This window comes from Monodon monoceros, unplaced genomic scaffold (assembly GCF_005190385.1).
Source record: "Monodon monoceros isolate NGI ecotype Baffin Bay Population unplaced genomic scaffold, NGI_Narwhal_1 Super_Scaffold_5, whole genome shotgun sequence".
Taxonomy (NCBI): domain Eukaryota; kingdom Metazoa; phylum Chordata; class Mammalia; order Artiodactyla; family Monodontidae; genus Monodon; species Monodon monoceros.
Window position 1 is genome coordinate 113,549,343 of NW_021703782.1, and position 23,885 is coordinate 113,573,227.

General features: G+C 55.3%; 2 protein-coding genes and 1 non-coding gene across 9 annotated transcripts; 1 reads left to right on the plus strand and 2 right to left on the minus strand.

Annotated features, from left to right (window-relative positions):
- Window positions 1-1,709: 1,709 nt before the first annotated feature.
- On the plus strand, window positions 1,710-11,924 carry ZNF7 (zinc finger protein 7). 7 transcript variants are annotated; one of them, XM_029202193.1, is made up of 6 exons: window positions 1,712-1,737; window positions 2,776-2,933; window positions 3,102-3,149; window positions 3,668-3,794; window positions 8,146-8,262; window positions 9,939-11,924. In XM_029202193.1, the coding sequence occupies exons 3-6, from the start codon at window positions 3,147-3,149 to the stop codon at window positions 11,720-11,722; spliced, it is 2,031 nt and encodes a 676-aa protein (XP_029058026.1). In that variant the 5' UTR covers window positions 1,712-1,737; window positions 2,776-2,933; window positions 3,102-3,146; the 3' UTR covers window positions 11,723-11,924. The 7 variants fall into 7 exon arrangements, with proteins under 7 accessions (XP_029058023.1, XP_029058026.1, XP_029058024.1 ...); XM_029202188.1 differs by having other exon boundaries at window positions 1,731-1,760; window positions 2,773-3,000; XM_029202190.1 differs by lacking the exon at window positions 2,776-2,933 and having other exon boundaries at window positions 1,710-1,760; window positions 3,105-3,149.
- Window positions 11,925-18,690: 6,766 nt separating this feature from the next.
- TRNAR-CCU lies at window positions 18,691-18,763 on the minus strand. The gene has a single exon. It is a non-coding gene; the product is annotated as a tRNA-Arg (tRNA).
- A 479-nt stretch (window positions 18,764-19,242) lies between these two features.
- COMMD5 (COMM domain containing 5) lies at window positions 19,243-23,129 on the minus strand. Its single transcript, XM_029202293.1, has 2 exons — window positions 23,076-23,129; window positions 19,243-21,968 (listed from the first exon to the last, which is right to left on the minus strand). Exon 2 carries the CDS (start codon window positions 21,910-21,912, stop codon window positions 21,238-21,240), a length of 675 nt encoding a protein of 224 aa, XP_029058126.1. The 5' UTR covers window positions 21,913-21,968; window positions 23,076-23,129; the 3' UTR covers window positions 19,243-21,237.
- Window positions 23,130-23,885: the final 756 nt, after the last annotated feature.

Here is a 23,885-nt window from a genome sequence, read left to right on the forward strand (position 1 = left end):
TCTGGGCCAGGCTTTCGTGGTGGCTGAGATGGCTCTGTCCTCAGGGTCCACAGACCCAAGCATCAGCCCTGGCTCCCCCTCTTGCTCCCTGGGTCATCCTTACCTTGAGGGGGCCAGGCTAGGGCCCAGGTTTGCCAGCCCCTCCTAGCTCTAGATGGAGCAGTGTGAAGACCCTCCAGCAGGAAGTCTCCCAGTAAGTAGATCAGGACCACCAGTGAGCTCAGGGTACCTGAGCGCTTGGCTGGCGATTAAGGTTAGGAAGCAGGCATATTCCCAGCCCTTTCCCATTCTCCATTCCTTCCTTTATTCATACTTTGCACAGATGCTCTCTGAGCGTGAGCAGGGAGGATGTGGGGACGGGAGAGTTGAGTTCGAGCTGGGAGGTGTGGGGTGGGAGCGCCGGGACCATGCCGCACAGGGGCCCAGGGAGAGGAGCTAGTTCCTCCGAGTGTACTTGCTTTTCCCTTCCACCTCCCCTAGGAGTCGGTCCGGGAGCTGATTCTGACCATTTCCTTACTTTGGTTTGCACCAATTTCACAGTGGCTTTGCCTGGGACCCCGGGATTTGGATCATCGACAAGTCGGGTGTCAGGGCCCTCCCCGCGAAAAGCTCTGCACACCCTTCCCCCGCCCTTCCCTCTCCAGGGCTGTCCAGTGTGAAGAGCTCCAGGGATCGGGGCCGCACAAAGCTGAGGCCTCCGAAGACGCAGGCAACGTCCTCCCCAGGGCTGCAGGGACCTGGGGAGGCTCCTGCTGAGTCCCAAAGAAGTTGGGGTGCCCGCCCCTACACACAGGACAGCGTGGATCTGGGAGAACACCCAGAACAGGTGGCCCCGGGGGCCACACGAAGTTGGGGATGGGTGGGGGCGCAGCGAGGAGAAGCCTTGACCTGACCTCGGGGCGTGCCGCCCTTCGCCTGGGGTCCCACCCCATCCGGTCTCTCGGCAGGTCCTGGGCTGTCCTGCTGCCCCGAGCCCCGCGATGCACCCAGGGACCCCAGCCCGGAGTCCCGGGTGACGACCCTCCCCTGGGCCTCTCCTTCTCCTGGTGGACCTCACCCTTTCTGGGGCCCTCCCAGCCTCATCTCTGAGCTGTCGGTGCCCCGCCGCACTGCGGTGACCTCCGCCTGGACCATCTGCCCCACCAGGTGCAGAACACCTGCTCTTTGCACACGGCTCTTCTGCGCCCCCAGCAGGCCGTTGCCCCGCACCCCGTACCCCCTCCACCCCGGACACGGCCTGGGTGGGGGTGTCTCCGTAGTCCTGGGGCCTCGAACGTGCCCAGCGGGTGCGTTCTGCTATGGAAAAACCAGCACATAGAACCGGTGCGGGGACCAGCGCCCTCGGACTGGTGACCGGAGGTGCGCGGGATCGTCCCTGGCGAACTTCAGGCTCTCCGCCCGCTTCGCCCGGGTCCGCTCCCCGCCCCCAGGCCAAGAGACACAGGGCCCAGACCCACGCCTTTCCTGGGCCCCGGCTCCGCCCTCCCCGTACTGTGACCCCGCCCTTTACCGGACTCCGCCCCGCCCTCTCCGGGCTCCATCCTTTCCCCAGCGATCTGGCCCCGCCCGTTCGCTGGCTCCGAGGCGGGGGCGGGGGCCGTCTGGGAACCACCGAGTTGGCCGAGCCTCCGAACCGCCCAGAACGGCCGGAAGGCTGCGGGGCGGAGCGGCCGCGGGCGGCCGAGGCCCATTTCCGGCGTCGTCCCGCGGGTGGGTCCTCGAGCGGCCCCGGGGAGGGTGAGTCGATGCAACCCGCGCGGGTTAGTGTCGGGGCGCCGCACGTGCTCTTCGCCCTCGGGCGGAGAAGCCGCCTACCAGCCCCAGCGTCCTCCCGCCTCCGACTCTGCAGGCCCTGCGCTCCCCGGCCTCTCCACGGGAAGCGCGGGTGGCGCGGGCGGCTCTCTAGAGCCCGTGGGCGCCTGGCGGGGCGGTGGTCGAGCCTCGGCCGTCTTGCCCGGCAGAGGTGGGAGGCGGGAGGGGGAGTCCCGCAGATCCGGCCTCACGGCAGCCTCGTAACCTTCCCGCCGGTTCTAGGCCTGCTCCAGGGGCATCCTTACTTATCCTGCCTGCATAATCATCTCCCTCTAGGGCCCTCTTTTTCCCTCCCTCACTGCCCGTCGAAGGCCTAGACTTAGTGAGGGTGGCAAAAAGGGCTGTACCTTGGGGGAGTAAGATATGTATTTTCTCTGAATTCTGGTTGCCGCTAAGGGCCTGCGATTCTCTACAGGGGACCCAGGATACAGCACTGGCCAGGCCCGGGTGGGGACCCACCTGACAGTGGTCACTGCTGCCTTAGCCTTGCTGCCCTCACGGCCTGGGGCTTCGGCCCTCAAGCCGATTTGAGAGCCAAAAGCTCCCTTAGGAAGCCCGCTTCTCATTCTGACCTCCCAGAGAGATGCCTGGGGAGGGGCCAAGTTTATATACTGGGGTTGGGGTGGGGTCCTGTGCCCACTCCTCTTGTCCCTGCAGTCTGTCCTTCCGGTTCCTGTCTATTCGAGCCTCCAGTCGCATCATGCTTCCTCTTACGGCCCCACAGGCTCATTCAGCCCCGGTTTTTCCTGCCTCATGCCTTTTGCACACGTTGTTCCTGCTGCCTGCAGTGCCCTCCCCACCTCCATTACCTTAGCCAAGTTAGCACCTAGGGGAAGTGACCCATCAGACTAAGTCAGAATTTCCTCGTTTAAGTGCTTTCAGAGTTTCTTGTGCTTCGGTGCTATTATCACAGCTGTAATTTTGCATTTGTTTTTGTGGTCACTTAACTCTCTTCTCCAGTAGACTGCTCCGTGAACGCAAAGTCTGTGTGTACTGTTCACTACTGCATCCCCATTGCTTGGTTGAGCACCTGGCACCCGTGGCAACCACCCATTACATGTTTGTGGAGTGATTCATACATACTACACACTTTGAAAGATGAATGGAGCTTCGGGGGGCAGGTACTCAGGTGCCATGGCGACTTTGGCCCCGCCCCAAGTCCCTGCCAGAGAACACCTGGGGTTGGAGGTAAAGGATGGGGGAACGTAGTACCACGCCCCTCGGTTAGCCTGGAAGTCAGGGGTTGGGGCCTCCAGGATACTGATCTCTGACCTTTTCGTAACTTCCAGCAGGTCTCTGGGCCGGGACACGCGGATCCCCACCCACGCAGACGCATGGTAGGAGTCTGACTTCCCCCGTTCCCTCCCTCGTCCTGGGAGGACCCCTTCCTCCTCCTTTGGGCACCCTCCCTGCCCACTGGGCCTGGACCTAGACCCTCCCTTGGCTCCACACTGTGACCCTTGCCGGTCTCCGGCATGCCCATTGCCAAGGTAGTGAGCAAACACCTGCCCAGACCGGGCCCTGCCTGAGGCTCTCAGGGGAAGGTTGTATATCACCGTAGTTTGGGTCCCTCCCCCTTCTCCATACTGTCCCTCCCCTTGATTTTCTTTTCTTTTATTATTATTACTGTTTTGGCCACACTGCGTGGCTTGCAGGATCTCAGTTCCCTGACCAGGGATCTAACCTATGCCCCCTGCAGTGGAAGTGCGGAGTCCTAACCATAGGACCTCCAGGGAATTCCGTCCTCCCCTTGATTTTAGAGCCAAAGGGGCCTGGTGACTGTCTAACCCAACCTTGTGGTCCATGTGCCTGAGACACGCAGGGGTCCCTGGGGGACTGGTGTGTGTCCTTTCAGGAGGCTGTGACGTTTGGTGATGTGGCTGTGCACTTCTCACGGGAGGAATGGCAGTGTCTGGACCCTGGCCAGAGGGCCCTCTACAAGGAGGTGATGCTCGAGAACCACAGCAGTGTGGCCGGACTAGGTGAGGCTTCATCTGGACACCCTTAGCCCCTGCGTCATCGGTCAGCACCCACCTAGCCAGGCCTCTGTTATATATATTTATTTATTTATTGTTTTATTTTATTTATTTTTGGTTGTATTCAGTCTTCGTTGCTGTGTGCAGGCTTCTCATTGTGGTGGCTTCTCTTGTTGCGGAGCATGGGCTCTAGGCGTGTGGGCTTCAGTAGCTGTGGCACGCGGGCTCAGTAGTTGTGGGTCACAGGCTCCAGAGCGCAAGCTCAGTAGCTGTGGCGCAGGGGCTTAGTTGCTCCACGGCATGTGGGATCTTCCCGGACCAGGGCTTGAACCCATGTCCCCTGCACTGGCAGGTGGATTCTTAACCACTGCGCCACCAGGGAAGCCCTGAGAATCCTTTTTTATCTTTGTCCACACACTGAGCCATTTCCCCAGCACTAAACAATCCATCCTTTCCAGTTGATTTGTAGAGCTGCCTTTTTCATATGTGTGATGGTGTGTTTCTGAGCTCTGGTCTGTTATGGGGCAGCTCTCTGCTTTTTGTTAGGTTGTTCTGTTATTAGTATTACTTTTTATTGCTTTGGCTTGTGGCATGTTAATACCTGGTGGGGCAGCTCTCGCTCTTTATTCTTTTTAAAATTTCACTTACTTACTCACGGCTAACAGAGTAGTTCTTTCGTGTAAGTTTAGAATAAGTTTGAGTTCCTTGAAAATTGCACTGGAATTTTTATAGGGGAGTGGTTTGAATTTGTAGATCGTGTGAGGAGAACTGGCACCTTTCTGTTAACTGTTCCCACCCAAGACCGTGCATTGTGTCTCCATTTATCTACTTACCTCTGCAGACGTTATTAGAGTGTGGGCATTTCCTCCACAGTGGTCTGGTGTTTGATCTTCAGTTTAGGTTGTTTTGTGAATGTATCATTGTTATGTTATATTTCTAGCTGATTATTGCTGCTATAGATGCTCTTGATTTTGGAGGATAGACCTTGTATTTGGCCACTTCATTGGACTCCCTGCTAGTTCTGGTATCATGTTCTAAGGAGGGGCCTGCAAATGAAAGCTTGGTGTTCTCCCTCCTGGCCCCCATGTGTCCTGATCTTTAGCAATGGCCAGAGCGCCCGTGCTGTTAGGAGTGCTGTGGGCATGCTTGTTTTGTTCTGATTTTAAAGGGAATGCATGTAACTAAGGACAGAAGTTGGCTGAAGAGTTTTGGTGTTTTGTTTTTTTGTTTTTTGTTTTTGGCTGCGTTGCCGTGCGTGGGCTTCCTCTAGTTGCGGCGAGTGGGGGTACTCTTTGTTGCAGTGTGCGGGCTTCTCATTGTAGTGGCTTCTATTGTTGCGGAGCACAGGCTCTAGGCGCGCGGGCTTCGGTAGTTGTGGCTCACAGGCTCTAGAGTGCACACTCAGTAGTTGTGGTGCAACGGCTTAGTTGCCCCACGGCATGTAGGATCTTCCCGGAGCAGGGATAGAACCCGTGTTCACTGCATTGGCAGGTGGGTATTTCAAATTCTTTTCCTACATTAATTGAGATGTCCATATGTTTTTTTTTTTTTCCTTAGCCTGTTAGTCTAATAAGTTACATTGGCATATTTCCTTATATTCCTGGAATAAACTCTACTTAAGTCATGATATTTACATATGCATTCTGATAACCTTTTGGACTCAGGTAGTCAGTATTGTATTTTGGATTTTTGCATCCCTGTTCCTAAGCCAATGGACTTGTATGGTTTTTTGTTTGTTTTTTCTTTTTTGGTGAATTGTCATTATATAGTTTGACATTTTTTGCATATAAGTTTCATAAAATGAGCTGGGAAGCTTTTTCTGTCTTTCTTAATTTCTGGAAGAATTTATATAGATGGAATTAATTGAACCTTCAAGTTTTTGGTTGAACTCACCTGTAAAACCACCTGGGCCTTGGGCCCTTGGGGAAGGAAGGTCTTTGACTAGAATTTACGTTTTATTAATGCCTCATGGTCTATCAAGCTTACGGATTTTCCCCTGTGCCAATTTTGTCATTTCTAGTTTTTGTACAGATAGATCTACTCATTCAGATTTTCAATTTTTTTAGTATGTATTTGTTCGTAATACTCTTTATTTTTAATCTCTATTATGTTTGTGTTTGTTTCCCTTGTTTGTTTTATTTTTTGGCAGCATCTTTTCACTGTGTTGACTGTTATTTTTTTTAAAAAATATTTATGTTGGCTGCACTGGGTCTTTGTTGCAGCACACAGGATCTTTTCGTTGTGGCATGTGGACTCTTAGTTGCAGCATGCGGACTTCGTAGGTGTGGCATGCATGTGGGATCTAGTTCCCCCACCAAGGATGGAACCCAGGCCCCCTGCACTGGGAGCGCAGAGTCTTACCCACTGGACCACCAGGGAAGTCCCTGTGATTGGTTTTGCCACAAGACTATGCTTTTTATCTTTTTGAAGAACCAGCTTTTGGGTTTTTTTGGGGGGAGGGGGTGCTCTTTCATTGAATCTTGCCCACTTTTGTTATTTTCTCCCTTTTTATTTATTTGTGTTTGCTGTGTTGTTTTGTTTACAACTCCTTTAATTTAATATTTACCTTTTCTGTGTTTATCATTCTTGTTTCTTTTTTTTAAAATAAATACATTTTTAAATTTTATTTCTGGCTGCATTGGGTCTTTGTTGCTGCGCGCAAGATTTCTCTGGCTGCGGTGAACGGGGCTACTCTTCGTTGCGGTGCATGGGCTTCTCACTGTGGTGGCTTCTCTTGTTACGGAGCACGGCTCTAAGCATACAGGCTTCAGTAGTTGTGGCACACGGGCTCAGTAGTTGTGGCTCGCAGGCTCTAGAGCACAGGCTCAGTAGTTGTGGTGCACGGGCTTAGTTGCTCCACGGCATGTGGGATCTTCCCGGACCAGGGCTCGAACCCGTGTCCCCTGCACTGGCAGGTGGCTTCTTAACCACTGCACCACCAGGGAAGCCCCCAATCATTCTTGTTTCTGGTCAACATATTTTAAAATGTGAAATTTTATCTGTAAGTACTGCTTCAGTTGCGCCCTACAAATTTTGACTTATAGTAAATACAATTTACTTACAGTAAATACCACTTAGTAATTCATCATTTAGTTTTCAGGTAGCTAATAGTTTTGAGCTACTTGTTGTGGTGGCTGTCATGTCCAGTTGCATTTAGATCAGGCGCAGTCTGTGGTATTATTCTGTGGCCTGTGCCTGACCCCCTTCCTGGCTGGCCCAGGGATGCTTCTCTGTGAGCATTGCACATGTGCTTGGTAAGAACACCTGTTTCATGTTGACTGTGGGTCAACTCAGGGTCCTGCCATCACCTGAGACTTCGACCTAGGCTCTCTCTGCCTGCCCTTCTCCATCCTCACGGCTGGAAACCTGAGGTGTGCTCCAGCCAGAGGGCTTGGCCAGCCCTTGGATGGGCTGGGAGCACATCATACGGCTGGCCCACAGCATGGGGGCTGGCGGCCCCAGAAGGCAGGTGCCAGGTGGGTGCCCGCAGCTCTCCACCCCTCTGCCGAGGCCCCCCAGGGCTTTATGTGAGGACTCGAGGCTGGGGCTTCTGGGTGACCATTGGACTTCACACCTGATTTTTTTTTTTAATTTATTTTATTTTATTTTTTGGCGGCACCACGCAACATGTGGGATCTTAGTTCCCAGACCAGGAAATCAAACCCGTGCCCCCTGCGTTGGAAGCACGGAGTCTTTTTTTTTTTTTTTTTTTTTTTTTTTTTTGCAGTACGCAGGCCTCTTACTGTTGTGGCCTCTCCCGTTGCTGAGCACAGGCTCCGGACGCGCAGGCTCAGCGGCCATGGCTCACGGGCCCAGCCACTCCACAGCATGCGGGATCATCCCGGACTGGGGCATGAACCGGTGTCCCCTGCATCGGCAGGTGGACTCTCAACCACTGCGCCACCAGGGGAGCCCAGCACGGAGTCTTAACCACTGGACTGCCACGGAAGTCCTCACACCTTCTGATTTAAAATCCATTTTGTTTGTTGATTTGTCGTTGTTGTTTGTCTTGTTTTTTAACCACGTCAACCTCTTGGAGTGTCCTTGCTTTCGGAACTGAGGGACTGAGGGAAGTGCTGGCAGTGCCTGGCTTCTCTCCGCCTGGGCTAGAGCTGGCCTGTACTAGGCAGATTCGTGTGACAGGGCTCCCTGGGGATCCTGGCCCTGTGTGGATGGAGACAGGGACAGGCTGGGAGTCCAGGAGTTCCTCTGTGTCCAGCCTCAGGAGGCGACAGACCTGGACAGAGAGGGCCCCTGTGCCCCAGTAGCCCCCAGCCCTTCACTCCTGGGAACAAGGGAGGGCTGAGCTGCACTCCCAGCCACACCAATGCCATCTCCTCCTCTGCCGCCTCCACAGCAGGATTCCTGGTCTTCAAGCCTGAGCTGATCTCCCGGCTGGAACAGGGGCAGGAGCCATGGGTCCTCGACCTGCAAGGAGCGGAGGGGAGAGAGGCAGCCAGGACCTCCCAGGCAGGTGAGGCTTCCGGGCACAGGGTGAGAGGGCTGCGGGCGGGAGGCTGGAGGCAGACCCCAGGTGCCACCCACGTGGGCTTGCTGGGCTGCCTGGGAATGCCATGGGGTGGGTCCGGAAGTGTAGACCGGTGGTGGGGCAGCCTCAGGAGAGACTGAACTACAGAAAAGCAAGGGCACAAAACACCCATGCATTATGGCAAAAACGGTTTGTTTTTGAACCACTATTTGCTCAGTTTGTAATTTTTTTTTCGGGGGGGTGCTGCGTTGGGTCTTTGTTTCTGCGCACAGGCTTTCTCTAGTTGTGGCGAGCAGGGGCTACTCTTCATCGTGGTGCATGGGCTTCTCATTGCAGTGGCTTCTCTTGTTGCGGAGCACGGGCTCTAGGCACATGGGCTCAGTAGTTGTGGCACTTGGGCTCAATAGTTGTGGCTTGCAGGCTCTAGAGCTCAGGCTCAGTAGTTGTGGAACACAAGCTTAGTCACTCCGTGGCATGTGGGATCTTCCCAGACCAGGGCTTGAACCCATGTCCCCTGCATTGGCAGAACCACTGCACCACTGGGGAAGCCCCTGTAATTTTACTAATAGTCTTACTGAGCTCAGGTACACACATGTGGCTCTAAGGGGAGCACTAAGTGTGGCTCTGAGCAGCTGTCCCCTCCCTCCGCCAGTGCTCCCTCTGGAACTTCTTGGGGCCCTGGGTGACCCCAACCTCTCAGATAAGGCTGTAGGGCTGTGTTAGTGTCCTGGGGTTGCTGTAACAAAGCATCATGAACTGGAGGCTTAAAACAGCAGAGATTTACTGTTTCTCAGTTCTGGAGGCCAGATATCCAAAATCAAGGTATGGGCAGGGTCATGTCCTCTATGAAACCTGTAGGGGAGGATCCTTCCTGCCTAGTCTAGCTTCTGGGCCCCAGGTATTCCTTGGCTGGTGGCCACATCACTCCAAACCTCCATATGGAGGGCAGGCAGCATAGGTGGACCCTCCAGAAACCCATGGGAAGGAGGAGTCAGTATGGCCAGTGGGTGTGGCCGCCTGGAAGCTGAGAGGCAGACTAGCAAGGGACGCGGCCAGGTGTGCGTCAGAGGGCGTGGCTTGGCGGCAGCTGGATGCCACAGTGTTCAGGCCTGGGGTCCTTCTCAGAACCCCACCCAGTGGACAGCTGGAGGCCCAGTTCTCTTGGGCTCACCACCTGTGTGCCCCTCAGCAGCTCTTGCACCTCATTTTTCTTGGTATCTAACATCCCTCTATTCACAGTTTTCAGTCCCTCTTTCCTCCTCACTCTACGTCCTCTGCAACCAGGAGCCTCTGACCTCTCAGCTTAGCCCTGCCTCTCACTAAACCTCCCACCCTGTCAAGCTCACTTTGCTTCTTTGTAGATTTTTCCTCATGCTAGTTCCACGTGGGAGGACCTTTCCCCCATGTAGGAGGGAAGCTCTTCGCACTCTGCCAAGTACACTGTAACTGAATGAGTGCATAAAATGAAGTATGAATGAAACTAGATTTTGAGAACTGTCAAAGGCATTGACTTCTTGTAGCGTCTTTCCATGTGCTCAATGCAGACTGTCTGGGAGGGGGCTTAGTCCCAGGGGTGGTCTGCACCCCTGCCCCATCCTCCAGTCTTTGTCCTTTCTCTGAGCACAGGGGATAAGCAGCAGTTTACTTCCTGTTCATTTCAGATTCTACAATCGGGACCGAGAGTGAGCAGGCCTGTGAAGACATTGACCGTCTAAAATCAGAATCCCATGTGGTCATGGTCAAAACCCCGTCCCAGGACTTTCCCCAGAGTCCTGGCTTTGGAGACACCTCTGATCCCGAGGTCTGTTCAGAGATTCAGCCAACCTCCCTCTTCCAGAAAAACTGCTTGAATATAGGGACTGTGGCTCCCAGGGAGACCTTCGCTGAGGACGAGGCCCAGGGGTGTGGCGAGAGGGGGAGCGGTGGCCGCCTGGGTTGTCGACGTGATCAAAGTCAGGGGTCCTTGCGAAGATGTGACATCTGTGGTAGGAGTTTCCGATCTACTTCAGATGTCTCTCTGCATCAGGCAATTAATACACAGAAGAGACCTAACAGCTGCCAGGAGTGCCAGAAAAAATTACCTGATTGCTTACAGGGGAGACATCTGAGTACCTTGCATGGCGAGAAGCCATATGAGTGTGAGGAGTGTGGGAAGGTCTTCAGGTTGTGCTCACAGCTTACTCAGCATCAGAGGATCCATACTGGAGAGAAGCCGTTTAAATGCACCGAGTGTGGGAAGGCCTTTCGTCTGAGCTCGAAACTCATTCAGCATCAAAGGATTCACACTGGGGAGAAGCCCTACAGGTGTGAGGAATGTGGAAAAGCCTTTGGTCAGAGCTCTAGCCTCATCCACCATCAGAGGGTCCACACGGGAGAGAGGCCCTATGGCTGCCGGGAGTGCGGGAAGGCCTTCAGCCAGCAGTCTCAGCTGGCCAGGCACCAGAGGACCCACACGGGAGAGAGGCCCTACCCATGCCAGGAGTGTGGGAAGGCCTTCAGCCAGAGCTCAACCCTAGCTCAGCACCAGCGGATGCACGCTGGGGAGAAACTTCAGCTCCCAAGAGCCCCGGATAGTCCCAGCCTGGTTGCACATCAGAGGTTGCATGCTACTGAGAAACCGTTTAAGTGTGACGAGTGTGGGAAGGCTTTCCGGTGGGTCTCCCGCCTTAGTCAGCATCAGCTGACGCATACTGGAGAGAAACCTTATAAATGCAACAAGTGTTCAAAAGCCTTTGGTTGCAGCTCACGGCTTATTCGCCACCAGAGAACTCACACTGGAGAAAAACCATTTAAGTGTGATGAATGTGGGAAAGGCTTTGTCCAGGGCTCACACCTAATTCAGCATCAGAGAATTCACACTGGAGAGAAGCCCTATGAGTGCAGTGACTGTGGGAAGGCCTTCAGCCAGAGCTCAAGCCTCATTTACCATCAGAGGATCCATAAAGGGGAGAAGCCCTACGAGTGCCTCGAATGTGGAAAAGCCTTCAGTATGAGCACGCAGCTCACAATACACCAGCGGGTGCACACGGGGGAGAGGCCCTATAAGTGCAGTGAATGTGGGAAAGCCTTCAGTCAGAACTCCACCCTTTTCCAGCACCAGATCATTCACGCTGGGGTGAAGCCCTATGGATGCAGCGAGTGTGGGAAAGCCTTCAGCCGGAGCTCGTACCTCATCGAGCACCAGAGGATCCACACTCGAGCCCAGTGGTACCACGAGTATGGGAATACTCTGGAAGCTTCTACCCACGTGAGCCGTAAGAAAGTTAATACTGTAAAGAAACTTCATAAATGTAATGAATGTGAAAAAATATTCAGATGGCGCTCGCATCTAATTATACACCAGAGAATTCACACTGGAGAGAAACCTTATAAATGTAATGAATGTGGCAAAGCTTTTAATAGGAGCTCAAGGCTTACTCAGCATCAGAAAATTCACATGGGATAGACCACTCACCTTTACGAATGTGTATAAATGTGAATAAACCTACAGCCTTAACTTATTATGGGATCATTTATAATGACGATTTAGAATGTTGTGAAAGATTCAGAATTGCTCTCTTAGGAGAGAGAGCATCCAGATTCACATGAGGTGTATGTTTATTTGCTGGCACGTTTGACCTTCAGTAAAGCCTATGTCCCTCACATCAAGGTGCACATGTGTAGCATTTCAGTTCACAGAGGGAAGACCCCAGGTCCTGTGGACGAGGAAGAGGCATGAGAAAAGCCCCGTGAGCCCCGCCAGACGAGTGGGTTGAAAGAAGTTACCCAGGACGTCTTCCTTAAGCACCAGGTACTCAGACTGGCTTCAGCAGCAAGATATGCTCACTCGTGTCCGCGGGGCCCCAGGCAGCGTGGCCGGGTCCCCCTCACCTGACTCCCCCGGCAGGGCCTCTGGGGAGGAGCTGGCTCCAGCATCAGTGCCCGGGCCCAGGGACAGTGTCACTGGCCCACCCTACATCCAGAGCCCAGCTGCTTCGGTTACAAGGATCAGACGTGCAGCCCTCACTGGGATTCCCAGCCCGGCCCTCAGCATTGCAGGAGCCTCACCTCAGTCCCGAGAACACCACCAGAGGCTGGGATGTGTGTTGTTGGCTGCTGCTGGCCAGACGTCCTCAAAACTCCAGCCACGGGGACTGCCCAAACTGGGGGGTCTGCGAGCAGACACACGAGCCCGTGCCTTCTTACAGGGCTGAGGACGGTGGAGATGCCTGCTCACCAGGATCAGTGTGTCGGCGTGGTCTTGTGGGCCCCACAGGTCCCAGGGCAGAGGGCCCCACGGGTGCTGAGCAACAGGTGCGCGTGAGCGAGCCTGCTCCGCCCACATCACCTCCTCCCTGGGTTTTCTCTGCCAGCCCAGCCTGGAGAAACAGCCAGGGTAGGGTGGTCAGGGCCCTTGGTTTCTTGGCACGGGTGGAAAGAATGTGCAGGGGAGATCACCGCTCCGTCCACCCCTCTGGTGAACCTGACTGACAGGCTGGGGCTGCGGAGTGGCTCACAGAGCATCTCATCAAGGCCTGTGAGCCACAGGATGAGGCTGACATGTAGCATTGAGTCCAGCCCTGCTTGGGGCCCTGGACTCGGCAGTGGTGACTCGGGACCAGGTGTGTCATTTGCACAGGCTGCCACCCAGGACCACCCCCCGAGACCTGCCAGTCTTTGGTGCCATTGCCAATAATCACAGGCCAAGGGCGGCCTGCCACAGAGAAGCCACTTCTCCCATGTACGGACAGGTGAACCTGAGGGACATAGATCACTTCAGGATTTATTGCAACACGACTTGGGTCACCATCACACTGGTTGGGTGAAGCCCAGATCGCCTTGTGCGACATGGCCCAGAAACAGCCCGTGGGTTTCTATCAGGGGAAACTGCTGCTCCGTGTGTACTGGAGGGCCTGGTGGGGCTGGGAACCCCAGGATTTCAGGGTGGCCGAGTTCACGTGAATTTTCATTCTCAGCACGTGGACAGGGACTCAGCCCCACGGCAGCTCAGCCTGATCTGCCAGTTCGCCTGACCAAAGGTATGACATGTTCTCAGGTTGCAGTGTTGTCTCTGGGGATGAGGATCATCCCCCAACCTGCACCTTCGGGGGTGTTCCCGCCCTGGGCGGAGGACACCATGCAGTCATTGTGCCCCTGCAGCAGCTGTAACCCCATCTCCCCGGCCGTCCCCTGCTCCACCCAGAGCTTGTGTCTGAAGGGTCAGTGCGAGAGCGCAGGGACCTTTACAGACTGTGCAGAGATCATGTCCCCGCCTCGGCTGGTGTGCTCAACCAGGTGGTCACCGCCATCAGAGCCGGACAGGGTGGGCACATGTGAGTGGGCTGCATCTTAGGCTTTGTGAGCCACCCAAGGATGGGACAAGAGTGAGGGTCCCGGTGCACGTGCCACACGCGCCCTCCACTGGCGCCTGGTGCCATCATGTGCTGGAAGGGCCTCCCGAGGCCCCATGCTCTCGCCTTCTGGCTCTGTGAAGGCTGTTTGTCACTGGGTGTGCCATCCCCACAAGGGATTTGTCTCCTGGCCACTTTCTGGTAATGATGGACAAAGGGGTGGAAGACCTCTGGACTCCAGGTTCTGCACTGGGTAGGATGCTTCTGTTTTCCCCTAACAGCACTTGCAGGCTGGCCAAAAAGGGCCAGAGGGACCAACCTTAAATCTGTTTCAGCACCTGGATTCTTTCTGGATCAGCACGGTCCTAAGTCGGGCTGGCTGACTGTGTGGCCCGTGGGCCAAATGCGGACCTGTGCCCACATCTGTGAGGCCTGGTGATCAGCCTGAAGCCACTGGGACCTACACGGCCCCCAGAACCTGAGCCAGAGTCAGTCCTGTAAATGCACTCATGTCCAGGAACTCAATCACAGACAGCCAAGAAGTAAGGCAGCTTGAGCTGTAGCCCGTCTGACGCTCCGCCTTCTGGCTCCGCCTCCTGGCTCCGCCTCCGAGGGCCCTTGTGGGCTCCTGAGCGCTTCAGCTTTTGGTGCTGCTCCCGACCCATGGTTGCTCGGATCAGCGTCAGGGTTTTAATGTGCCTGCTTTTACCTTTTATCAGGCCACGAGCTGAGGGTGGGTTACGTTTTTACATGGTTGGGGGGGAAAGACTATTTTGTGACATTTGAAAATTATATTGAAATCAGATCTCAGTGTGACCAAATAAAGGTTCTTGGAACACAGCTGGCCCATTTGTTTGCCGGTTGCCTCTGACCGAGTGGCAGTCCTGCCTCGTTTACTTGGGTAAAAACTTCATGCCTCCAGCCTTTGAGGGATTATTTTTCCTCTCCTTAGTGTGCTTTGTTCACTTAAATGTCCCAGTACAACCAAGAATTCGATAGAAATACATCTCAAGCTCTGCATTCCAGTCTAGAATATCGACTGCAGAAGTACAGGGTGAGGAGTCCTTTCTTAGCTGAGTCCATGTGAAAAAGATGTGTAGTATTCGTGTGTCACCTGGCGAGACATTGTGAGTTCAAACTACTGCACAGGTTTGAGATCCCAGAGCACAGGAAAAGCATCTGCGCACATCATGTGTGCTGGTCGCTTTGCAGGGAGGGAGAGGAGAGGGCTGCCTGCCGGGTAGTGCGAGTTCTGGACTATTCTGCTCTACTTTCAAGCTATAGCTCCCAATTTGGGGCTTCAGTAAATGCAACACTAAACTCATTTTAAGAATTTCCGGGAATTCCCGGGCGGTCCACTGGTCAGGACCCAGCTTTCACTGTGTGCGGGGCCAGGTTCAATCCTTGGGGAACTAGATCCCTCAAGACGCCCAACATGGCCCAAAAACAGAATTTCCAGAACTATTCCAGAGTAGATTTTTAAATACTTTGGGTTTCTCTTTTGGAGACAAATTAAACCCCTAATTTTGACCTGAAATTGCTTTTCGTCTCAATTATCAGATTAAGCTTTGATTTATGACATTTTGAGCATTCTGGAAGCTTCACAAATAACATGGGGTGTGTGTGCAGAGCCCAGGTGGGTTTTCACATCCCTGTGTCCCCTTGTGTGTGTGGCTTGCACTCAGAGCCTGGGAAATGTTTGTTGAATGAATGAATGATGCATTTGGGGCACATCCAGGCTTTGAGGCGAGGCTTCAGAGGCCCACAGAAGAGAGAAAATTCTCCAGCAAAAAGAGTTTCCACAGAGATCTAAATAAGGTCAACACAGTTGTAATTTTCCAGGTGCAAACATCTGTACAAGGTCTTGTTCTTGCCTGGGAACAAAGGTGGATTGGGCTGGCCCCTGCCCTCAAGTCCAGGTCTGGGGTAGAGACTGACCGCAGGTGAAGGTGGATGGTCCCTCTGCAGCCTGAGGGAGCCCTGCAGGCGCACAGGGAAGTGTAGCACTTAGAGCCACCGCCCACCCCCCAATTGGTTTTGTACGGCCCTGGAGCTGAGAATGGGTTTTAAATGGTTGAAACAAATTTTGTGACGTGAACTTAAAATCTCAGTGTCCACAGGACATTTTTATTGGAACATGATTATGCCCATTGGTTTAGATGTCTCTGGCTGTTTCTGAGCTACGATGGCAGAACTGACAATCATTATGACCTGAAAAGCTAAAATACTCTCTGGCCCTTTAGAGAAAAGTTAGCCACTCTCGACGCAGGTGAGAAGGGCCACCACTGCTGGCCCACAAGCCTGTGACCCGCAGTTGGAGGGACCTTCTCAAGCTGGATCACGTCTGCCTCCCCGTACCCACGGTGAGGCCAGAATCTGTGAGCGGCCTGGAGGCTGGTGGCCCTCATCCCCTGGCTCTGTCCAGCCCCAGGAGCCAACAGTCCCGGGAACAGCCTGCTGCCCATCTTCTCCGTCTCATGAAAGCCACTTACCACCTGTATGCCTTGTGTCACTGTTTGCCCATGTGTCCCTCCTTGAGACAGAAACATGAAGGCTCACAAATGAACAACCCAGAGTTTGCAGTATCAGAGCTGTCAAGAGCTCCTCCGAGGGCCGAGGCAGGGCTCTGCGACCCTCTCCTGGCTGAGCAGCTGGAGAAGCGGGGGAAAGGGCTGCCCCACAGCCGCTGTGGGAGGGGCAGCGCCGTCAGGGCCACCACCTCCAGCCTCCTGAGGATGGAGATAATGTTCTGGTCCTGACGTTCCTGACCAGTGACTTAAAAGGCACAGACGGTGCCTTCTGGGGGAGGGGGAGGGAAGCAGGTGAGCGAGCAGAGCTCTACACCCCCACTTGCTGGCTGGGACACCCCGAGGGTGGAGATGGGAGCAGATAGCGCGTGTAGACACGGTGACTTCAAGGGGCCCAGGGCCCTCCCAGTCTGCCGACCCTCCAGGGCGTAGACCAGCAGGGTGGACACACCCACAGGGCTGGGGAGACAGAGCCAGACAGCCCCCGCCAGGAGCACAAGGACAAGGGGGTCTCTGCCGCCTGATGGGCAAAAGGGTGTGCAAATCCTGGTGCTGACTCACGGGACTCCCAGCCTCAGTCGGAAAAGCACCCCTGCCTGCCAGGACAACCGAGAGGATGATGGGAGGGTCCCTCGGGAAGGGGGTGTGTGCGTCCCTGCCGGGCACGTGACTTAGAGCCACGGCATCGCAGCCACGGGGCCACTCTGTGGCAGCAGAGCTCGGAGCACCTGCTGGGGCACGTCGGCCGGGCTCGGACCCCAGGTCTCCGTTCCTGGTTGCACTGGCCCAATTTCGCTGCGGTAACTGGCAAAACAGACGCCCCCAAGCCCGTGGCCCTCGACCCTAAACATGTGTCCTCACTCTGGACACAGCAGCTCAGGGCACAGGAGCCGGCACCAAGAGCCTGCCCTGCCACCAGGTTCGCATGCCCACAGAGTCGGCGGACTAAGGACAGGTGGGGAGGGAAAGCTGGCAGAGAACGGACTGCCAGCTCCCCCATCAGCTGTGTGTCGTTAGGCAAGACGCAAACCTCTCTGCGCTTAGTCACCCGTGAGGCGGAGAGGCCTCGTGCCTGTGAGTTAATGAGTTAACACGCGCCCGGCAGAGGGCCTGCACCTGGTGGTTCCACCTGTACCTTCTCTGCGCTCGGCTGAGGCCTGGTCGACAGCGTCTGGCCTGTAGGGGGCGCTCGAGGTGGTGCTTTGGGTCGTTAGGGACATAATACCAAGGGCTTTAACATGATCACATTCTTTTAAAAAAAAAACTTTATTCTTCGCTGCGTTGGGTCTTCGTTGCTGCGCGCGGGCTTTCTCTAGTTGTGGAGAGCAGGGGCTACTCTTCGTTGTGGCACGTGGGCTTCTCATTGCGGTGGCTTCTCTTGTTGCAGAGCACAGGCTCTAGGCAAGCAGGCTTCAGTAGCTGTGGCACTACAGGCTCAGTAGTTGTGGCACACGGGCTTAGTTGCTCCGCAGCATGTGGGATCTTCCTGGACCAGGGCTCGAACCTGTGTCCCCTGCATTGGCAGGAGGATTCTTAACAACTGTGCCACCAAGGGAAGCCCCTAAAATGATCACATTCTTTTTTTACAACACTGTGTTAAGAAGCCAACACAAAAGTCTACACATGGAATGATTCAATGGGGAAAGTGGTCACATTCTGCCTCCTCTGTTTCTACTTCTAAATAGTTTTAATATAAAATCCTTCTACCGTTTCCTATTGACATCAATGATTAAAAAAAATTTTTTATGGAAGTATAGTTGACTTACAATGTTGTGCTAATTTCTTGTGTACAGCAAAGTGATTCAGTTATATTCTTTTTCATATTCTTTTCCATTACGGTTTATCACAGGATATTGAATATAGTTCCCTGTGCTCTACAGTAGGACCTTGTTGTTTGTCCATTCATTATATACTAGTTTGCATCTGCTCATCCCAAACTCCCAGTCCTTCCCTCCCCCACCCCCACCCCCTTGGCAACCACAAGTCTCTTCTCCATGTGTCTGTTTCATAGATATGTTCATTTGTATCGTATGCATTTTAGATTCCAAACATGTGATATCATATGGTATTTGTCTGACTTCACTTAGTACGATAATCTCTAGTTGCATAACATCACTGATTTTTTTTTTTGGGGGGGCCGTGTTGGGTCTTCATTGCTGCGCGTGGGCTTTCTCCAGTTGCGGAGAGCAGGGTCTATTCTTCATTGTGGTGCACGGGCTTCTCATTGTGGTGGCTTCTCTTGTTGCGGAGCATGGGCTCTAGGCGTGTGGGCTTCAGTAGTTGCAGCATGCGGGCTCAGTAGTTGCAGCACATGGGCTTAGTAGTTGCAGCACATGGGCTTAGTTGCTCCACGGTATGTGGGGTCCTCCTGGACCAGGAAACGAACCCGTGTCCCCTGCATGGGCAGGTGGATTCTTAACCACTGTGTCACCAGGGAAGTCCTCACTGTGATTTTAAAAAATATTTATTTGGTTGTGCCGGGTCTTAGTTGCAGCTCGAGGGCTCCTTACTTGTGGCATGCGAACTCTTAGTTGCAGCAAGCATGTAGGATCTAGTTCCCTGACCAGGGATCGAACCTGGGCCCCCTGCATTAGGAGCGCAGAGTCTTAACCACTTAGCCACCAGGGAGGTCCCAACATCAGTGATTTTTTAATCAAGAAAAAAAATGAAACACAGCAGTTGCTCTGGTCTGAATGTTTGTGTCCCCAAAATGTATATGTATATGTTGAAATCCTAATGCCCAGTGTGAGGATGTTATGAGGTGGGGCCTTTGGGAGTGCTTCGGTCATGAAGGTGGAGTCCCCCTGATAAGAGACCCCACAGAGCTCCCTTGCCCCTTCCTCCACGTGAGGACACAGAAGTCGTCAGCCAGGAAGAGGGCCTCACCCGCCCCTGCTGGCCCCCTGACCTCGGACATCCGGCCTCCGCACTGTGAGAAATCAATGTCTGTTGTCTTACAGGCTGCCCGGTCTGTGGTGCTTTGTTTGCCCAAGAAAAACTTGGCACGCCCACCCGGAAGATGCATGTTCTGCTGCCATTAGACAGACCCTCATATCAGGAAGAGTTACATGAACAGAGCTGTGTTAACACAGAGACAGCACAGAGCGTAAACGTCAAGTCCGGTCAAGACAGTTTCTCCATGACCGTCTATGGGCAAAGGAGCTTTTTGAATCTTTTTATTTTTTTGTTTGTTTTACATTTTTGGCTTTTCCAAACGTATCATAATGAGCACATGTTCCTGACACATGCCCAGTGGTCGAGGAAGACATCACAGCACAGTGACTGACAGGAAAGCCTCCATCACTGGTGGAGGCAGATGTGGTGCTCAGCTCACCTGTGCACGTTTCTGAGCAGGCCTGGGCAACAGCGAGCACAGCCCGGTCCAGCTCCTGTTCTCAGGGGAGCAGAGCCCAAGGATGCCAGCTGACGCTGAAGGAGACCTGGGGAGTCTGCACTCCTCAGCTGAGCCAAGACGGGGCCCCACCTGCAGCCTGGCCTCTGAAGCTCTAGCTCCAAGCGCACAGCAGCACCTTAGGGTGGCCTCCTCTGTGCCCTTGGCCCACACCTAACTTGCTAGGACCCTCACTCAGGGAAAGGCCTTAATTAACCGAGATCATGGGAGTGTTCTGGAAACAGCATAGAGCAAACACTGCTGCTCTTGATGGGTCGTGACATGGAGCAGGGGGCAGGAAGGGGGCGCTGGGGAAGGGCAGGTGCCAGGTGGGCACCCAAGCTCATTTTCTGTTTTCAGAGGAGGTTCCTGCATGATGCTCGGGCCTATTAATACTACCAGACCTGTGACCTGGTTTCGTGGCAGACCATGGAGGCAGGGACACGCCAGGCCCCTACCTGGGGTGTGGTTATGCTGGAGGGTGCAGGGCTGGCCACGGGCTCTGCACACTCCCACCCTAGAGGCACCCAGGTGAGGCCCCTGCTCCCGTCTCCCCTGCCGCCGCCAACTCCACCAGACTCCCAATTCCTACCCTGCTGCCCTACGCTCTGCTATCAACACAGCATCCAGTGTGATCCTTTGAAAACAACTGTCACATCACACTCATTTCACTCAGAATTGAGCCAAAGCTCTTCGAGAGGCCCTCAGGGCTGCCCCCTGTGCCCTCCACTCACCTTGCCCCCACTTGGCTGCAGCCACGTGGCCTGTGCACCACAGGCTGCTCCCTCCGCCTCGCCTCCCTTAAGTCTTTGCTCAGGTACCATGCTCTCAAGGAGGCGCAACCCATGCCCTGATTTTTTTTTTTTTTTTTGGCTGCGTCTGGTTTTCGTTGCAGCGTTCAGGCTTCTTTCTAGTTACAGCGCACGGGCTCCAGAGCACGTGGGCTCTGTAGTTTGCGGCACGTGGGCTCAGCAGTTGTGGCACGCAGGCTTAGTTGCCCCATGGCATGTGGGATCTTAGTTCCCCGACCAGTGATCGAACCCGCGTCCCCTGCGTTGGAAGGGGACCACTTGACCACTGGGCCACCAGGGAGGTCCCCCCACGACCCAATTTAAAATGACAGCCCAGTTCTCCCACAGCCTTGCCCCCCGTCTCCAAAGGCTGCTCTACCTCCTGCGCCACTTCCCATCCTCCCACGAGCTACACCACTTGTTTGTATTATGCACTTCGTAATGCCTCCCTCGCCCCACTAGAATGCTCTCCATAAGGTCAGGGATTTAAGACAGGGGAATGAAATGTGCACCCTGAAGCACAGGGTTCCCCAAATCACAGGAGCAAGAGCTCAGTCGTTAGGTGGGGGCAGCCTGAGCAACCTCTGTGTCCTCACAAAGGCCTTGGCCTGGACCCCAGACTGTGACTAGACCACACATGGCCACACCGGAGCAGTGGGTACCCTTACCTGGCAACAAGACCAACTGACAGCTGGGGGGACGGGGCCTGCAGTTTGATGCCTACCCAGGAGAACATATTTTGTGTAGCTGCTTTACTTCCAAAAAGAGGGAAAGACACAGCTGTCTTCTTCACTTAGAGAAATGCACGATTATACTCAAACACTCACTGGAGTGCCTCCTGGGAAGGGCGGCCTTTGCTCTGGAGACACCTGTCTGAGCCAGCTATCCCCGGTGACCAGAAGGGGACTGGCGAGCAAGGCTCAGTCCTGCAGTTTGCGCTCGCACCTCTTCTCCAGGTCAGCCATCTCCTTCAGGACCATGGCCACACCGAACCGCAGCTCCTGGAACTTGGCCGTGGGGACCTCGAAGCGGAGGGCCGACCCATCCGAGAGCTTCAGCTGCATCAGGACGCTTGGCTGCAGGGAGCGGGCCAGGGCGCTGGTGGAGATGGCCACGTCCACCCTCCACCGAAAGTCAGCAACATGGGGCAGCCAGGCCCCCTGCTGCCTGGCCGCAGAGTCAAGGAGAGGCCGCTGGCTCCCAAACACCACACTGGCCAAGTCCACGACCAGGTCTTCGGGGATGCAGAGCTCCTGGAGCTGGTTCTTGAAGGTATCGGGCTTCAGGCTGGCCGGGGGCAGCCGGAGGGCCTGCTGGAGCAGGGTGTGTGTGCCAGCGATCAGGGCACCCAGCCGCTCCTCAGGCAGGTCTGCGCCAGCCCCGAGGCGCTGCACACCCTCACGGCAGTCTTCCCCCTGCAGGCTGCTGACCACCAGCTTCAGCAACTTTCTGAATGTGCCCCTGTCCAGGTCCCTCAGGAGCTGGGGCATTGCTGCCACCTCTGGAGGCAGCTGGGCGCCCAGGAAACTCATGCAGCCACTGTGACTGTCACCAGGGCGATGCAGGTGTGGAGCTGCAGGACCCATGGCAGACATCGCTGCTTCCTGCTCTTTGACCGGCAGCCCAGGTAGGAGGTCCCAGCCGCAACTGCCTGGAAGGGGGGTGGAAGAGAAGCCCAGTGACTCCCATGTCCTTTGGGCCAGTGAATGAGGACTGATATGGTCTCCACCTCCCAGATGCTGATGGTGTGAACCACTGATGACAGCAAGCATGACGGAAGGTGCCCTGGAAGCAGGTGGCGGAGGGGCCCCTCTCCAGTTCCTGGAAGAGGGGAGGCAGGAGCCGGCAGAAAAGGGAGATGAGGTGGGGAGGAGAGAAGGAAGAGAATCAGGAAACAGGAGAGCAACATAAGTTCTCCAAATAAATAACGGATTAAAGAATGAGGGAGAAGAAAGGTCCAGAGAACACAAGGACACAACAGCCACTGCCGCTGCCACTGACCGCTCCAAGATCACTCAGCTACGCCACCTCCAAGCCGCACACGGCTCTGCACGAGCGGGTTAACGTTCTCACCCCACCAACAAGGAAATCGAGGCGGAAACAACTGCTCAAGTCAAGGACTAGAACCCAGGCCCGTCCACTCAGAAGTCCCTGCAGCGGGGGGGGGACCAGACGGCGTTCCTTAGGCAGGAAGGGCTGAGGTGCAGGTGTTAAGAGAGGTGGGTGCAGTACCTGGAGAAAAGGGCTAAGACGTCACCTGAAGGACAGCACGACCCCACGCTTCTGCAGGAGCGCCCGGCCCATCGCAGCCGCGCCAGGTGCCGAGCAGAGCTGTCCCCAGGGCGCCCCCACCCCTGGCCTGCGGGCCTCAGCGCGGCGGGCCCGGGCGCATGGGGAACTCCCCACCGGTTTCCTCGTACCCCACTCTCCCGGGAAGGCCGGGCCCCCTCACCCCGGCTGCCAACGACCACCCACGGGTTTTCCTTCAGGGCCTGGCCAGTATCGGGACAGCATTCCGCAGCCCCGCCGCCTGCCGCTCAGGCCCTGGTCCCTGGAGGCCAGCGCGCTGCCCCCCGGCCCGGAGGAAAGAGCGCCCCGAGGCGGCCACCCAAGCTCTTCCGAGCCGCCGCCCCGGCCGCGGTCAGTGCCCTGCGGTCCGGTCCCGAGCTGCCGGATCGGCCTCCTGCCTCCAGAGCGTTCGCCGCCTCGCGAGCAGGGAGACCCATACCCACCCCCGCTTCCCGCTGCGCCCCCGTACCTGGCGCGGGGTCCCAAGCGGAGCAGAAAGGCGCTCGCGGCCGGAAGCGCAGCCTGGTTCCCGGAAGCGCGGCCTGGTTCCCGGAAGCGACCTAGAGACCCCTGCCCCCTCCGGGGGGCACCTCTAGGACAGCGGGAGGACCCGCCCTCGGTGGTCCGCGGCCTGTGGGGCGGGGCCTAGGCCGCCGGGTTGTTCTTACGGGTCCGACCGCGCAGGACACACTTCCGGTTGTCCTCCGCTCGGATGGCTGCTTCCTCGTTTGGACTCGAAAAGTGGGGGGTCTCCGCCGGGGTCTGGGGGCACGGGGGTGGGGGGCCTGGGGGTGGGGGGGTGCCCAGTACAGACCTTGGGCGGGGAGGCTCGCCTGCACAAAAATGCGCGCGAACTTTGCCTCTCAGTTGTTCACTTTGAATAGGTGATTTGATGGGATGTGCATTTATCTCCATAAAGTGGTATTTTAATGTCAGGGCTTCCCTGGTGGTGCAGTTATTAAGAATCCTCCTGCCAATTCAGGGGACATGGGTTCGAGCCCTGGTCCGGGAAGATCCCACATGCCACGGAGCAACTAAGCCCCTGCGCCACAACCACTGAGCTACTGAGCCTGCGCTCTAGAGCTCACAAGCCACAACTACTGAGCCCTCGTGCCAGAACTACTGAAGCCCACGCGCCTAGAGCCTGTGCTCTTCAACAAGAGAAGCCACAGCAATGAGAAGCCTGTGCACCACAATGAAGAGTAGCCCCTGCTCACCACAACCAGAGAAAAGCCCACGCACAGCAAAGAAGACCCAACACAGCCAAAAATAAAATTTT